This window comes from Amblyomma mixtum, chromosome 7, assembly GCF_055824585.1.
Source record: "Amblyomma mixtum isolate Tamu chromosome 7, ASM5582458v1, whole genome shotgun sequence".
In the NCBI taxonomy this organism is placed as follows: Eukaryota; Metazoa; Arthropoda; class Arachnida; order Ixodida; family Ixodidae; genus Amblyomma; species Amblyomma mixtum.
The window spans coordinates 23,979,972-23,997,213 of NC_143018.1; the positions used below are offsets into that span (position 1 = coordinate 23,979,972).

General features: G+C 52.7%; 1 protein-coding gene across 1 annotated transcript; it reads left to right on the plus strand.

Moving 5' to 3' along the window:
* The first annotated feature begins 7,044 nt into the window (after positions 1-7,044).
* LOC149335308 (uncharacterized) lies at positions 7,045-16,852 on the plus strand. The gene is made up of 6 exons (XM_089552003.1): positions 7,045-7,525; positions 9,718-9,921; positions 12,395-12,717; positions 14,072-14,218; positions 15,441-15,686; positions 16,539-16,852. Exons 1-6 carry the CDS (start codon positions 7,329-7,331, stop codon positions 16,850-16,852), a joined length of 1,431 nt encoding a protein of 476 aa, XP_089408129.1. The 5' UTR covers positions 7,045-7,328.
* The last annotated feature ends 390 nt before the right edge of the window (positions 16,853-17,242 follow it).

Below are 17,242 nucleotides of genomic sequence, written 5' to 3' on the forward strand. Positions count from 1 at the left end.
GTAGAAGACGTTTATTCGGCCAAAAGTTACAGGCCGAGCATATCGACCGCCTGGGCGACCAGAAGTCGCTGTTCTTCCTCCCCTTCAGCGCCAAGCCAGTCGAGCCAGGTGGTGATGGATAAAGAAGGTGGGGGGTAGGAACCCGACTGCTGAGCAGCCGGGCAATAGAAGAGGCAATGGGCAAGGTCCGCATAGTTACAGGGGCAGTTGGGACAGGAAGGGTCCGATCGATAGCGATAGAAAAAGAGGCGAGACGGGGTGATGATTGCATTCATTTGAACGTGCCGAAGAAGGCGAGCCTCTGGCACTGTGAGTGATGGATGAGGGGGAGGGTAAAGGCGTTTGTCGAGGCGGAGCTCGAGGTAGACCTCTTTTATGGTGCGGCGAAGGGTGAGTCTCCCACCGTCCTCCGAGGGCTTGGGCCAGGGGATCAACGGTGCCCGGAAAAGTGTGTCACGGGCGAGCTGATGAGCCAGCTCATTGCCGTCAATCCCTGAATGCCCAGGGACCCAGCGGAGGAAAACGATGGAAGGCTGCAAAGCGGAGACCGCTCGTTCGACCTCCTGTTGAAGAGAAGGGGTTAGGGTGCGTTTCTGTATGTGGTGTATAGCGGCTTGTGAGTCTGAATAGACTGTGTACTCTTGAAGAGAGGGAAGGAGGGCAAATGACTGGAGGGCATGCGCAATGGCGAGGACCTCGAGGGACAATGCATCCGGAGGGCGTAGAAACGGCCCGCTGGTGTGAGTTTCAGGAGCGGGGAGGTGGGGGTGGTACAGGGCGTAGCCGCAGGAACCTCGAGGAGCCACGAAGGAGGCATCCGTGTAAGCTACACCCTGGGTATCAAAGAGAGGGGAATGGTGCTGTGCGGCCGCATGACGACGGCCGGCGTGCAGAACGGGGGACATGTTGGACGGAAGGGGGAGGATCCGAAGATTGGGAGCCGGGGTGGGAATAGGAGAGGTAAACGGGGCGCAGGGAATGGGCGAGATACCCGCTTGAGTCAGTAACCACTGACCCTGACGGGTAAGGGAAAGCCGGGCAATCTGCGAGTCATGATGGAGAGAGAGCAGAGAACGGAGAGGATGAAAGAGGCCTGTTGCAAAGATCTTTGCAGTAGAGGTAGTGATAGGGAGGTTGAGAGCTGCCTTGTAGAGGCCCACAAGGGCAGTCTCAAGAGCGTTAAGTTGAGTCTGATTGAAGGAAACGTAGGGTGCAAAGTACAAGACCTTGTTGAGGGCCAGCGCGTGGGCAACTCGGCACGCGTGAGCCTCGTGGAGACCTGAGCGCCGAGTGACCACGCGCCGCAGGAGGTGAGTTACGGAGTGGCAGGTGGTGACAGCACGGTGGAGGGCTTGCACGTTCTTGGCTGCATGCAAAGGAAAGCCAAGAACTTTGCACTGCGTGACGACAGGAATGGGAGAGCCAGAAAGGTGGAGAGAGACGAATTGGTTGTGTGAGCGCTGGTATGAGGAATGGTTGAGGAGAAAGAGCTCGGATTTTTCAGGAGCAGGAGAGAGGCCAGCAGTGGTGAGAAAGGAGTCGATGAGATCTAGGCCACGTTGCAGGGTGTCCTGTACATGACCGGGAGAGCCAGACGAACACCAGAGAGTGATGTCATCGGCGTAAAATATATGATGCAGGTCGGGAATTTCAGCTAGCTGGGAGGCGAGAGGGGCCATAGCAAGATTGAAAAGGGTAGGAGAGAGAACAGCACCTTGAGGAGTGCCTCGGGTGAGGTTGTGGGGGTCGGACAGATAGGTGTCGACTCGAAAGCGAGCGACACGTTTAGAGAGGAATGAGCGGATATAACAGTACATGCGGGAGCCACAGTCTAGGGAGGCGAGTTGGGAAAGGATGTGGTCGTGGCAAACACCGTCGAAGGCCTTGCGAACATCGACGGTCACAAGTGCGTGAATTTGAGTGGGGTTAGGTGACAGAAACGTGTGCTGGAGAACCAGAAACATGTCCTGTGCACAGACGTGGCGTCGGAAGCCGATGAGAGAATGAGGGAAGAACTCCCTCGTCTCGAGAAAATTAGAGAGGCGAGTCAGGGCCATTCGCTCAAGGGTCTTACCAACACATGATGTCAGGGAGATTGGGCGGAGGTTAGAGAGAGAGGGAGGCTTGCCCGGCTTTGGAATCATAGAAATGAGGGAGGAGGTCCAGGAGCTGGGCAGGCAGCCGCTGTCCCATGCATCATTGTAGGTTTTAAGGAGGAATTCTTTGGCGCAGTCAGGAAGGTTGCGAAGTGTGGTGTATGTAATGGCATCCTCACCGGGAGCCGAGCGTGTAGCATTAGCAGCCAGAGCCGATTCGAGCTCCCGGAGAGTGAAGGATTGGTCCAGATCGGGGTTAGGTCCACCGCAGTACACCGGGTAGGAGGGTGCCAGAGGGGGCGGGAGATAGAGAGAGGCGAGCTGATCAAAAACATCGGAGGGAGTTCCTTGAGTGAGGGCTTTAGCTAGAGTGGGAGCAAGGGCAGGCTTAGTGCCAAGGAGGGATTTGAAGAGAGACCATGTGGATCGCGAGTGCAATGCAGAGTCAAGACGGTCACAAAGAGCACTCCAACGAGAGTGCTCGAGTGAGGCGCAGTGGGCGACGATCTCGGCCCGCAGAGCAGTGATCCGGGAAGAAAGTTGGGCATTGTGGGGTTGGCAGCGGAAGGAGCGTTGAAGACGTTTACGGCGACGCCATAAACGGAGTAGGTGAGGATCTGGGTCTGGGACTGGGTGACAAGAGCGAACACGACGGCTACTGGACGTGAGCGCTGCAGTGATGCGCGACGTCCAGTCGTCGTAGGATTGAAAGGAGTCAGAGGCGAGATTAGCGCGGAAGGCGTGCCAGTCAGTATGAGTGACCGGATGACATCGAGGGATGTGGGAAAGAGAGGTGGAAATGTGGACAAGATAGTGGTCACTGAGAAGAGTTTCGGCTGTCACTTGCCAGTGAAATGAAAGTGAACCGCGAGAGAAAGTGAGATCGGGTGTCGTGGGACGCTGTGAGGCAGTGCCCGCTCGAGTAGGGGAGCCAGGAGTATTGAGAAGGGTGAGGTGGCGTTCCTGGGCCAGACAGTGGAGGAGGCGGCCGGGTTTGAGGGTTTGAGGGTAGCCCCAGAGTGTGTGAGGGGCATTAAAGTCACCACCAAAGAGGAGATGGTAGTTAGAAGGAAGAGAGTGAAGGAACTTGCCCAGGGCGGAAAATAAAGAGGAGGTAACAGGGGGGTTGTAGAAAGACAAAAGGGCGAGTGAGACGCGGGAAGAAGGGTGGTAATAGACCACACCAACTAAATATTTAAGAAGGACGGAGGGGATATCAAGTGGCTCCACGAGCACGTCGCTACGTACATAAATAGACGCAAGTGGTGTGGCCGTAGCGGCATGGTAGGCGCGGTAGCCTGGGACAGTGCGGGCCGTCCGGGTCTCCTGGAGAAGGAGAAAATGGGGCAGGGAGGGGCGGGCGAGTAGATACTGGTGGAGGGGGGTCTTATTATGGCACAGATTTCGGCAGTTCCACTGCACAATCTCGAGGTCCTCGCCAAAAGCCATTATGATAGTGTAGAGGTAGAACTTCGTGAGGGTACGCGTTCCTTCTTTTTGGCCGGGGGCAGTGACTCATGCAGGGATTGGAGCGTAGAAGTGAAGGATTCTAATTGTTTGGATTGTGCTTGGAGGGTGGTAAGAATCTGTAGAACCGATGTCTCGAGCTGAACCAAGCGAGTGTGGTGTGCCTGTGTGATGGTTTCGAGAAGATCAGCCAAAGGGGCGACCTGGGCGGTGGAGGAGGGAGTGGTGAGTGCGGCAAGGTGCTCATTTAGCTTGGTAAGCTGGGAGGTAAGAGAGGAGGTGGTTGTCTGGAGGGTTTGGGTCAAGGCGTGGATCTGTTGTTGTAGGTCGTGGGAAATGCGCTGTTGCTCTCGCTGCTGGCGTTCCAGCATAGCGAGCCGGAGGTCGAAGGAGCGGCTCTCGTCAGTCAGGGATGGAGAGGGTGGTGCAGTGGAAGAGACGCTGGAAAGGGACGCTGGAACCGAGGAGCCTTTAACTTTGGCGGCGTAGGAGCCTGGTGGTGACGTGACCGGAGCTGACGGAGGTTCATGATTAGAGGAGGAGGAGGGGGTGGGTTGCGTGGCCCGGCGCAAAGCTAGGCGTCGTAGGTACGCAGCTTTGGCACACTCGCGTTGTTTACCGAGGAGAAAGGGGCAAGTGGGGTCGAGGGAGGGGTGGGTGTTTACCTGGCAATGAACGCACCAGGGCTGGGCACATACATGAGCGGAAGGGTCGGCGGGTAGAGGAGCAGCACAGCGACGGCACTTTGCCGGAACGCTGTGCTGTGGACACTGGTGGGCGCGGTGTCCAAGAGCGAGACAACGGGTGCAGGTGGGAGGCTTAGGCTTATGGGGACGGCACCGGAAGGCAACGCGTTTGAAATACACAAAGTGGGGGATTACGGTTCCAGCGAAAGTTATGAGCACCGACTGAGTGGTGCCCATCATACGAGCAGCAAGAATATCGGTTTTGAATGATTCGATATCATGCATGAGGTCATCAGGGGTGAAGTGGCCACCGACGTTATGGATGACGCCGAGGCATGAGATGGGAGGATTAGGGGCATATGTTTTAATGGTGATAGCCTTACCGTGAAGCTGAAGATGCGTGATAGAAAGCAGGAGGTGGGCGGTGAGAGGGGAATGAGTTTTTAAAAAGACGAGGCTTTGGGCTGGCTTGGCCTGAAGGGTAATCTCCGCACTGCTCTCGGAGGACAGTTGTGCAGCGGAGACGACTGCGGCGAGGACGTCGTAGAGCGGTATCTTGGGGTTGAGGGTGCCAGGGGGAAGCTGTATGCCAACTGTGATGAGCTCGGTGCGGGGCCGGGTGGCGGAGGCAGGCTTACGGCAGGCACCGATGGTGGTCCAGCCGACCTCAGGGGCCGGAATGAGATGGCCGTCGACCGGGGACGCCGTAAGGTCCATGTCTGCTGTGTCGTCAGCCTGAGCCGCAATCTGCGACGCAGGTACCAAGGTGCTGGACTTGCTGTCAGCGGGGAGTGTGGTACGAGTAGGTGCGGCGGCACTGGCGGCGGCGACGAACGCAGTCGACTGCGATGCGTCTGTGGGCCCGAAGCTCTTGGCTTCCCTTAATGCGTGGAGTTGGCCAGCAGTGGACGCCGCGGCGGTGACGAACGCTGCCGGCTGCGTTGCGGCTGTCGATTCGGAGCTCCCAGCGTCGGTGAACGCGACGGGAATGGGCGCGGTGGTGTGGCCGGTGTTGAACGCAGCCGGTTGAGTCATGGCTGTAAGCGTGGTCGGAGTAGGCCCCGCGGCGGCCGCGTCGGAAGAAGTTGACACCGGCGAGGTATGGGTGGGTCTCGGCTTCAGGGGCTTGTTGAGACGCTGCATGCCAGAGGTGCAGGCGCGGCGCGTTAGGGTTAGTGAGGCGCCGCGCCGCAGCAGATTTTTGGAGGCGCTTGGAGCGCCAGCTCGACAGCGGGCCGTGATGCGAATGGTGTCCTCGTGGTGCGGATGTCTTCCTGACGCGATGGAGTGTAAATCCAGGGGCGGGCAAGGCCCTGGACCAGGCCAGGGGCAGGTGAAAAACGGAGCACGATAGTCAGCCAGCTAACCAGGGCGGCGCCACCTAGCGGATCCCTATATATATATATATATATATATATATATATATATATATATATATATATATATATCTCTGCCTCTTATTAGCTCACTTTTTTCATCAACCTCCACCTTATATAATAGCTTTCCGCCGGGTTGTTCCCATGGCAACCACCCTCAAGTTGCGCATTTCTCCGCTCACGTTCCGGCCTGTCCCTTCTCTCCCCTACAAGTGGAGAGGAGGACTTTCCACCTGCCAACCATGGCAGGTGGTTCTAGGGGGCTTCAGAGAACACCGGACGCCACGCAGTTTTTTTCCAACATTAGGGTTGTAATGTCATCGCATTAAAAGGGAAACCGAAACTATGTGGCTGCACTAGATTTCGGCGACGGGGCTCTGAAAATCGTCACGTTTGCAGTTGCGCGAATATCAAGAGGTGCGCGGGCATCCCTATCACGTGATAGTATACGCGACGCGGGATATTTGGGTGATAATTCGCTGTGCCATTTATATCGCGACACGGGTTCCGGTCGGGAGCCTTTCCAAATTAGCCGGTATGAGCCCATCTAGCTCTGTCCGGATTAACGACCGTCCAACGCCCTAGACCTGCATTGGCGTTGGCCTCGGGACGGCGACGGCAGTCCGAATTTTCTGAACTTCCGAATTAAGGTTCGTTTGTGGTTTCTGCTGACTCCGTGCGTCCTAGGTCGGGGTCGTTTCTCGCCTAGAAAACCAAGTACTAAGGCCGTGAGCCACCGGTGATAAACAAAGAACCAAGAATAAAAGAAGTCTGCAAGTCCCGGCCGAATGCTGGGGCCGACATCCACCATCCGTTTTGGGTTTACGGAACTGAAGCCAACGAAAATCCGGCACCTGTCGTCAGTGGCCCCTCGCCGAACAATCCCTCGTCATATTATACTGACTGAACGCAATGACCGCATATCACCGCTCACTATACTCAACTTCATCACAACGGCCAGCCCTTTTTTCATTTATTTAACCATCCTTTTTTTTGCCATCCATTACACACCCGCTTTATGCCATGAGAAAACAAGTGTGTCTAGCATGCAGGATGAGGGCCACGCCAAGAAACCTTAGTTTGTTGAATCAGCTGATTTCCTCAAGACTACATGTCGTGTGTGCACCTTCGAATAAAATTCAGTTAGCCAGAGCCTGTACCGTTTACGTTCGCCGTCCTGTGCCCACGCTGTTTTTTTTCTGTCATCTACGCCGCTCCGCCGCCATCGGCGGAAGCGCACATTTCAAGGAAGAGGCAAGGAGAAGGAAGCAGAAGAATGAGGTGAGGGCGCGACTGCGCGATTCTGGCCGCGGCAGCCTCGCGCGGCTTCCGTGGGGCCCACCGCCGGGCCATTTACGAAAAGGACTTCTCCGCGCACAGCTCGAGCTAACTTAAGTGGTCCGTCACGAGTTGAGGACAGAAGACAACAGCCAAGCTACTACAACTGCACCACACTCGCGAGCAACCAGTGGGTGGCTGCAACACCGTCCGCGAGTTCAAACCAGGCGCAAGAGTCGTTTCACCGGACGTCAGCGAGTGGACGGCATTTCCGGCGATGACGCGGGCACTTTCGGCCTGTTCCGGACCGTGGCGTTGGTAACACGCACGACCTGGACAGGTCGCTTTGGTACCAACGAGTGGCGTCAATAACTACAAGGCGTTGTCTCGTTCTACGCGCTTGAAGAAAACATCTTCAGCGCAAAATGGCGCAGAGCTTGTCGATGACGAAGTCGTCCAAGGGTGCTGCCAGGTCTCGGCCCTCGCTGCAGCAACTCAACAAGTCGAACTCGGCTGAACAAGCGAAAAGCCACGACCTTGTACCTGGCCTTCTCTACTACGAGTTCCTTCCGCTGATGCGTCGCTCGAAGACCACTGGGCTGCTCGAGTTTCAAGGGTTTGAGTGAGTGTGCATATTTCGTTTGATGGAGAGGTTGGTGTGCCTCTCAGCCTCGCACGAAGGGCACTAACGTTTCGTTACGCTGTAGTCCTTTCGCGTGTGCGCCATTTCGCACTGTCGGTGTATTTTGAGGCCTCAGACAAAGCCAAATGTCCTTAGGACGTCCTCAAATGGTCAGAACGTCCTCATCCCGAACAGGACATTCTGAGTACCTTTTGAGTGCATCATGGCTAAATGTCCTCAGTTTGTACTTTGCAGGACAACTCGAGGATGACAATTCCTCAAACGTCCTAAAAAAATGCAATCACAGGACGGTACTGTGGAATTGAACAGAGATCAAATCAGCTTTTATCTCTCGCACTGGACTCTCATTACTCAAAATTTGCAGTTTATTAAAACAGGTTTATTAAAAAAACTGCAGGTTTATGTGTGTACGATAGTGATGTAATGAATAAAAAAACATTCTGATCAAAACAATTACAGGCCTTGAGGAGATACCTTAATATATTTTTTGCTTTTAAACCTGGTCTTATGTACCGCATGCTTCTGATGGGGTTAAACTTTTTTTTTGCACCACATCGTCTTGTCAATTCAGGTGGGAGAATTCAACGGATGCAAATAAACTGTTGTCCCAGTGAATACGTAGAGTACATGAAATAAATAGCATTTTGACAGTGGCAACACCGTGACGGACTTTTAGCATGAATGCTGCTGTGACCGAAGCAGTAAGGGTAATCCCCCACGAGTTGGCCGTCGTGGAGGAGTGCAGTCATGGACAAAAGTTAACAGGATACGGCCTTGCGTAGAAAAAAATATATATATATATTTCAGCGCATTCAGGTAAAGCAGCTAGGTCAATGAAAAGCATAGAACCACGAACGGACTTGAGGGCTGCATCGTCTGGATGTACACATACTAGCTTACTGGTTATCGAGACAGCGAAAAAAATAGTTTTCTGCGAATCTATACCCCAACAAATTTTTGTCCATTGTGGCTGCACACCGTGAATCGCATCCGCCGAGAACTGTCCCGTCTCAGGTCAGAACCTTTCATACAAGCCCAGAACACCGTTTCAGGTCTATTCGCGTAATAACTCTCCTTGGGTGTCACTGCAATGTCGCATCACTTCGCTCCCGAGAATAAGTGTTCACCCGGAACTACTCGTACAAGATTTCTTCGCATCCAGAAAACACTCATACAGCACCAAGCTATACGATTTTTTTTATTAGTGTATGATCAATGCGACTGACGCGGTAGAGCATGCGTTAGCACTAGTGTACCCCCCGGACAGAGTAGCCGCTACCACTGCTGATTGGTTCAGACCGTGCGGGCGGGTGGCGTGATCCAAACCGACAATCACAGCGTAAAACGCCACACTCCCCGCTCCACTCTACCTATAGTGAACTAGAACTCTACCCCATCCGCCACCCGTTGCCTCTCGCCCTCTGTCTTTTCTCTCCCACTTTTCCTCTCCCAGTGGAGAGGGAGATTTTTCACTCTCCACTTTGCCTCTTGCCAGCCGAGGCTCCACACGACAACGCCGGACAGTTTTTGCGATATTGAACGTTGTACTGCTAACGCATTAAAATGCCTCTGCACTTACTCTTTTTTATTAATGCGTTTTACCAACACAGCAGTATGTGTTTTTGCTATTTGCGATGAAATGAAGAGACTCCAACACCTTTGCGGAGCGCGCTCGGACAGCTCTTCACTTCCGATGACGTACCATGATGCGTCGCGCCAACGGTGCCGTTCATGCCACAAGTGGGCTTCGCTGTAGTAAAGCCTTCGTGCTCTGCGCTGAAGTGAGATCGCGAAACAGACCACGTTATCTGATGTCGTATTTTGTTGCTTGATTACAATATAACAACCTTACGAACCATGTTTTTTAGCGTGTTTTTTTTCTTCAGGGCTTAATCTGCACGAACACGATTTCATGTTGCGTGAGAACGTCCACGAAGCCCCTTATTGCGATAGACTTCGGGGCTAACCTCCCAACTTTGGATCATTAGCAGCGACGTTTTTTGATACCTGGGCTTTATGGCAAAGCCCGACATGATCAAACAGCTCTGTTCAGAACGCTGTCCTGGCCATTAAGTCTTCGACTGCTAGCGAGTCTGGCTGCTTCGCCTCACGCTGGAGCGTCAAAGCTCGGCATACGCACAAACACGTGACTGCCTGTACCGGTGCTGCAGGGACGTTATGGAGCGCGCCAGCGACTGGTACCGGAAGACCTGCGGCTACCGGGTGGTCTCCATGGAAACGGTGCAGTTCAAGTTTCGCGACAGGGACTCCGCTTCCTCCTCATCCGGGGAAGCAGCGGCGCTCCCTGCCTCCACCTCGGAAGATGACCGCTCCAGGTCTTCGGCGTTGAAGCACTACTACGGCGACGGACTCAGGTGGGCTCGCCACATAGCACTGGCCCCCAACACTGGTTGCACACGCTCTACACCATTCTTTATTGACGATAAAAGACATCGATCCTTGAAGATCTCTATAGTTCCTTAATGACGACTAGCCATCCAAGCACACGGGAAACTGAAAATGTTTTACCATTGAACTGAAAAGTTTGAGAGTAGAGTCACTATTTGAGGGGCTTCAACGTTTTGCGTGACGGCGGCTGTGCAAGGGTGGATATGCCTTAAGTGTATTATATATTTTTGCTCTGCCCACATTGAGCCTCCGCGCACAGAATTCTTCCACGACGAAAAAGTGGTACGCTGCTTGAACATTTCTTGTTACCTAATCAAGCAGCCTGTCACAAGAAAAAATATCAGCTCTAGAATTTTAATGTGCGGATTGTTTGATATATAGTCAAATATTAAAACTAATTTCCTTTACTGTTGCGATTGACCAGCGGAGTAATACAAGACGCCGTGGACTGCGGCCCAGTGTTAGCAACTGCTGTTTTTTTAGGTTGTATCATACTATAGTAGCAGTATTCCGCACATCAGTGTCGTCTTCCTCGAGAAAGGGGACCGCTGTGATGCCGCCTTCTACTCATCACCGCGCACGCAACAGGCAGGCTTCTCTTAGACCAAGAATGATCTCGCGGCAAACGTGCGTACAGAAGAGGCAGAAGTATAAGGTGCATGGCCAGTATAGAGCACTGTCTTCGTTAAATGTTTACATTTCTTAGTCGAATGCGTGCTCTGAAGACGCAATGTTGTATAAAACTAATTTCTGTGCCAGTCAGGCTAAGAACAGTGCTTTCACTGTTTCAAGAATAGCATCGCCATTCTATGATTTGGTGCGTTCTTTTATTATTCGCTCATGAAATACTTTGCCTGTCACCCGGCTTCTACCTTCAAGTGTAGCACTTGGCCACAGGGACACTCATACCAGCTATTTTACAGATTTTGTAGCGCGGATAACCTCTTAAAGGGGCTGTGAAAGGGGGTCTCAACAAAGATGTGATATGCCTAGGATGCTAAAGGATGCAGCGTCACAAATATGCTCCAGCAAAAATTTTTTTGGTGCGTTTTGTGGAAGCTGAATTATTTGTACTCAAAATTTGGATTTCCGCGTCTTCGCGCCTTTCCCTCTCGTCTCGTCACTTTTTGCACCCTGAAATGTCGGTCCGTCGACTTCACGCACTCGGCGACTCGACCCCTCCGCCGACCGCCGACGCACGTGAAAATTTCCCAGGGGGCGGAGCCAACGCCTCCTAAACTGGTTTGGTGTCGACTGCGCTGGCGCGGCCAACCAAAGATGGCATTCCGCTGCTGACGTAAATGCGCGCGGATTGGGGTGAAAGCTCGGCACCGCTGGTCGCCCCGAGGCGCGGAAGCGGGAGTTCTTAAAATTGTATTATAAATTATCGGTTCGCTTTTGAGGTTTTGTCCGCGGCACGAACGCTCGGTGTCCTGTACTCTACATAATAAAAACATTTTAGAGCCAACCTCCAACACCCTTTTCAGGGACCCTTTAAAGTCCTCGATAAGAAACGTGATTGTAGATTTCAAGGATGACCGAAGCTTGTGCTAAAACGCGAGAGACCTTCGACGTGGCGTGGAAGCTGTTAATGATGATGAGCAGCATGACCATTTGGCGCGGCGGGTGGAGGGGTTAAGTAGTTTGTCCGGGCTGAAGCCCTGAGCACTGACACTGAAAATAGGCACTGTAATTTACTGTATACAGTCCGCACCCGATGCATTCAGCACGTCTGTCTTGGATGAAAAAAAAAAGTTACTAGACTGTCGGCACCCGATATGTAGCCTGCAGGAGCCAGGTGTGCAACCAGTGCACAAAAATCTTTGTGCACGTTTCACAATTGAAGCGTCGTGATAAAATAGGGGTTGGAAATTTCATGTCATGTTCAGAGAAAATTACTGCAGAGTCCGCACGTATGGGTAGTCAGCAAAACTAAAAATTTAAGCTTTTAAACATATATAGCCTGCGGACTGTACAACAGAAATTACGGTACTTGAACACCAGTGCCTCACCTCCGCCCATCGCCCTCCTCGCTTTCAACCTTTCCGACGAATACTTGTGAACAGGCCAGCTCTGTCATACAGCCGATTTCGTGCGCGTTTCGTCCTTATCAGACTTTCATTCTTCCTTCTTTTTCTATAACTTCAGTGCATAGTACTTGGCTGGGTCATTTCAGTGTACTGGAGTTCACAGTAAATTGCACAATGCTTAAAATTTCCTACTGGCAGCCAGTAGAAAACACGGAAGACCCGTAAAAGTGGATGTATATACGGCATCCCAAAATCGTATAGGCGCCACAGTTGTAAAACCTTGGAGTGATTTTTCGCCAAAATAAACTCGAATTGTGCCTCGTAACGGTGGTCTGGTCGTGGGTATATCTGTGCCTCTCTGCTGAGAAGATGCCCATGCAATTCACCGCGCATCCTTGTATATATACAGAGTGTGGCTGTTCCCGTCCGAGGCGCACATCAACGGCGGCTTCGAGCTGGGCTTCCGCGACCTGGATCCGCAGCTGGTAGAGCAGCCGCCGGGCCACATCCGCTACGAGACGGTGCCGGACCTGCTGGAGCGCTTCAACGCCGAGCAGGCGACGGCCGCCAGGCCCCCCGTGCCGGGCAAGATAGTGGCCGTCGAGTCGCGGGACGTGGACCAGCCGCAGAACATGCGCCGCGACGTGGCTCAGGGCGACGGCTTCGGCTACTTCCAGCTGTTCAGCCTTCGCATCTTCTTCTACCGGGGACTGCCCACGCGCGAGCGGATACGTGAGTGGCACGTGGTCGTTTAAAATCCGTTGACATCTGGAGACATTATTCTGCTAGTTCCTCAGAAAAAAAGTATAGATGGGCAGCGAATATGAACACGCCATTAGCCCCTGTTTCACCAGGTGCCGAAAGTAGACTCTAAACAGAAAGGAGTAAAAAGGGAGTAAGCTGACTTCCAGCTTACTCCTGGCAGGTGCTATCTATGGCAGGTGCTGCCTTCTTCTATGACAGGTGCTGCTATCGGTGGCGACTTGGGTTGGGTTGCGATTCAGGTTGCTCTTCCCGAGCATGCAGCCCCTCACAATTGAGTTGCCGCCTGACACGATGGGCAGGCTGCTCACGTATACGTAATGGAAGACGAAGTAACCGATGGTTCTTTGCGGTGACAGAATGGATTCCGAAAGGAAGCAAGCACAACAGTGGGCGGCAGAAAGTCGTGTAGGCGGATGAGATAAGGATGTCTGCAGGGATAAGATGGCCGCAGCTGGTACAGGACCGGATTAATTGGCGGAATACGGAAGAGGCCTTTATACTGCATGCAGTGGACGTAGTTAGGATAACAATAATGACAGTCACATAGAACTCAAGAACGGGGCGGCAAACGTTCTTCGTAGGAGGCCCCACAACAAATGGCGCCCAGCCATTGTAATATGATACCAGTCTTGCACCTGCATGCTAGCGGCACTGGCTGGCAGACAGTGGTTGCCTGATGTCAAATAGGTCGATACTCTTGGAGGTCCTCCTCTGAGGGTATTTGCCATTACATTCTAGAGTTCTTTCTGATTATAACCTTGTCTGAAGCCTTCTTCGCACGATAAGCCATGGTGACAGATTTTCGGCAAAATACAGTGCCAAAAGCAACTGCAATTCGATTGTGTGCACTAGGTACAGGTTGGTGCGCGTTCTTTGAAAATATTCTAAGCTGAGCACTTAATATCGCAGGTATTGCATGTGGCGAACTAACGGCGTACCCATCGCTCACATAACGAATGCGGTCGTATCGTGGTAACCACAGCAACAGGAGGTGGTAGAATGCGGCTCTAGCTAGCATGCGATATCTGAAAGACCCTATGGTTGCCAGGATGATTTCAGTAGTACCCTGCAACTTTCTCTCTAGCAGAAATTCGTCGGCGTGAAAACATATCGGAGCTCTTCGTCCATTAGGTGTTTATTTTGATGATGCGTTTACAGGGGCACCATCATCTGTTTTCTTGGCTCACCGGAGCAGTGCAAAAAAAGAGCGGAAGTGAGCAAACAGTACACTGTGGGGTTTTGTTGCACTTCCACTGAAAGCCTTTGAGTATGACTCGACGCCAGAAGACACACATGTGCCACCCTTTTCGGTCTATAACAGAGATCCGCGACGTGGTGCCAAAGCCTCTGGACGACTACGCCTTCGAAGACTTCACCGGTGTGCTCAGGCGTGCCTCGCAGTGGCTCCAGAGCGAAAGCCCGCTGAAACTGTACAACCTGCAGACGCTCTTCGTCAAGGCCAAGCTCGGTGGGTGCCTTCGCTTTAGCTGTACACTCTAAACACAAATATGCCAAAATAGGATTAAAATGGCAGTGAGCTGTCCTCTAGTGCACTCTCTTTTATGAAATGGAGTGTGCTTACTCCATGTACTGCTCTATGTCAGCTTACTTCCTTTTAACTCTATCATGTTTAGAATGTAGATGAGGCGGTTGAGAATCCACCAGCGCGAGGGTTAAGCTTGTTCCCCTTTTCCCGCCAAATATAAAGCATTGTGCATTACATGGAGAGAAATGCGATGAATAAATATGCCGCATGTCCCCTCCTCGCAAGACGGGAGCCTTATGTTCAAATTTCATTCTTGTCATTGGGGACGACGCTATAAAGGCAGTAATTTCAGGTACAGCCTTTGTCAAAAGTTTGGAGCCCAGGGGGTTTGTTTCTGAGCCACACTGTGTGGTTCGTAATGCATCTCCAGCGCTCCAAATTTCCTGAAGGTAAAATTATTTCTGGTCCTGCCTCCTCCAATGGGTAGGGCTGGAGGGATGCTTCAGGAGTCCCACTACAAGGTTTAGAAGCAAACCCCCTGGGCTCTAAACTTTTGACAAAGACTGTACGCTATATTCCCTGTGTTTACTTTTAATCTCTGTTTTTATTCATCAACGCCAAAGAGCAACTAGGTCAGATTTCGTCTTGCCCGAGCCTCTAGCGAGTGCGTGTGCGAAGGATCATCCAACTACGGCCGTTTGAATGGTCCCGAAGGTGTCCACTAGACATACGATGTAACGTGTGGCTTTGTTTGCCTTCCAACAGCTACCGCATTTATTTCAAGGCGAACCACGCGCACATATTGTTAACAAATATTCACAGGGCCACCTTATTTTCTATTTATTATGTCTTGGCAATACGATAGCATCGGCAGCTGTTGATGCATGTGCCGGAAGTGACGTCAATTCACTCTAGCCAATCGGAATTCTCTGGTTTGGTGACGTCACTTTCTTCAGCTAACGAGAATGGTCCGGTCTGATGACGTCACTTTCCTATAGCCAACGGGCTAATATTATGACCGACGACGCAGTTTGGACCCACGGGGCTTTAATGATATCGCATTAATAAGCACACGAGTCGAGTGTCGCGGTTCCTGCAACCCGAACTCCTTTCACGGGCTCTTGGCTCTCAATGGCATAAAGGTGACCTTCGCATATCCTAGTGGCTTGTCTCAGCGTGCGTGCACTACGTCTGACGTACGCAGACGTTCCCCCGGGCACGGCGCTGTCTCGCAAAGTTCGTTCGCTGGTGCGCTACCTGAAGGTGCTGCGCATCGTGTACAGCACATTCCCCGAGAGCGCAGGAGATTTCCGCAGCCTCCGCTTCCCTCGCTGCTTGTCGCACCGGGTGTTCCTGCCAACGATGGACCGCAGCGATGGCCGACAGCTGCCCGTCGCCGAGGCCATCCACGCTCTCAAGGCCAAAATGAGCCTCTGGAGCGTCGCACTTCGTGAGTTGTCATCACCCGCAGTGCGTTAGGCGTTCCCTGCAGCACAAACTCCCCTTTCTTAAATCGCATTCCCAGCAGGATGCTGAACTGCTTGACCGGCTTCCTGGCAGCTGGTTGAGACCTGCCAAGAGAACAGGAAGGGGGGGGGGGGGGGGGTGCAGTCGAACTTGATTTCGGGGTCATCGATCTGTGTCATTCTATATCCCGCAAATATCTTGCTCTCACCTGACTTTGTAGCGTCTCCAGCTGTGCTTTCGTCCTCTTGGAATCCACTCCGCGTTCCGTGTCCCAGATAACTTGGCCGAGTAGAGTGTAAAAGTGTTGATGTGGCAGCTCGTCATATGGTATGACAGATACGCAATACGTGGGGGATGTGGGCGGCAACAGTGTTGGCCGGAGCACAGCAGAAGGGGCAGCCGGGCTTTCCTAGAAGTATGGCACGTGATGGTAGGGACCATGCTAATTTCCTCTGTATCGTTTTAATTTTAGTATATGTACTGCATGGTAGCGCAGTGACTCAGTGACTCGTGTACGGGTCAATATGCATGAGCATTATAAAGGTAGGCATCAGATAGCTGTCATCAAGGATGGCTGTTGGGTAGTTGAGTATGTGTGGTTGTAGCGACACAATGGAAGGCCCACGAAAGCCCGGCCGCCGTTGAGTGGCATACGATTCTGCTACGATTTCGCCGAAATGCTGCCACCGAAGACGGGAATGAACCCCCTTTATCTTGTGCTTCAGCGGTCAAACGCTACAGCCAGTGAGCAACCAGAGCAACCACGGTGCGCGTCCGGAGGGTCCGGAGTAGGCTGCTGCAGTCTCAGACAGCACACATGTTTCGGCGTTCGCAGGCGGCAACATCCTATGCGCCGAGTCCCTGACTGTGGACTACCACCCGTCATCGCGCCGAGGTCTGAGCAAGATCAATGCGTCGGCTCCCAGCAAATCCGAGGTCGCTCCCGACGCAGCAGGGGTCGACCAGGAGCAGCAGCGACGGACACGCGTGGTTCTCTACTTTCGCATCTACACTGACATGCCCGACAAGCGGGACAAGGCCGCCTCGCCAGTGTCCATGGTCAGCCAGTCAAGGGGCTTCCTTCGCACGGGTTCCTCCTTTGACACCACCAGGGGCGGCAGTAAGCAGCCTAAGTGTCGCATCATGTGACATGTCGCGCGACTGTTGGACTCCGGAGCACTGCTCAGGATCGTCCGTACCGTGTCCTGGCCGAATAAAGTGGTTCGAACACGTGCTGGGCTGCCGGAAGTGGCGAAGTCAAGCATAGAAAACTGAAGGCTTGTTCAGTTCATAGCTTAGCAGCTTCGTGCTTCGTTGTATGTGCATTCGTTAATTGTTAATCATTTTGCATCGTCTAGTCGCATGCTGCGCGATTCAAGTGTCCACAGCTCCCTACAGTTCGTGGCCACACTCCTATCGGCTTTTGACAATGCATCACCATGCTGCATAAGATTGTTCACATGTCATCCGGAATTATGGCACCCTTCTTTTTAGCGCGAGGGAAGAAAGCTTTTTCAGCTTTGTCAGCAAAGCTGAAAA

Excerpts from the sequence above, each read along its gene's own strand:
- LOC149335308 (XM_089552003.1), top strand. The coding sequence starts at position 7,329 with ATGGCGCAGAGCTTGTCGATGACGAAGTCGTCCAAGGGTGCTGCCAGG. Across the intron at positions 12,718-14,071 it reads GCCCACGCGCGAGCGGATAC|AGATCCGCGACGTGGTGCCA; the intron begins GTGAGTGGCACG and ends GGTCTATAACAG. Across the intron at positions 15,687-16,538 it reads CCTCTGGAGCGTCGCACTTC|GCGGCAACATCCTATGCGCC; the intron begins GTGAGTTGTCAT and ends CGGCGTTCGCAG.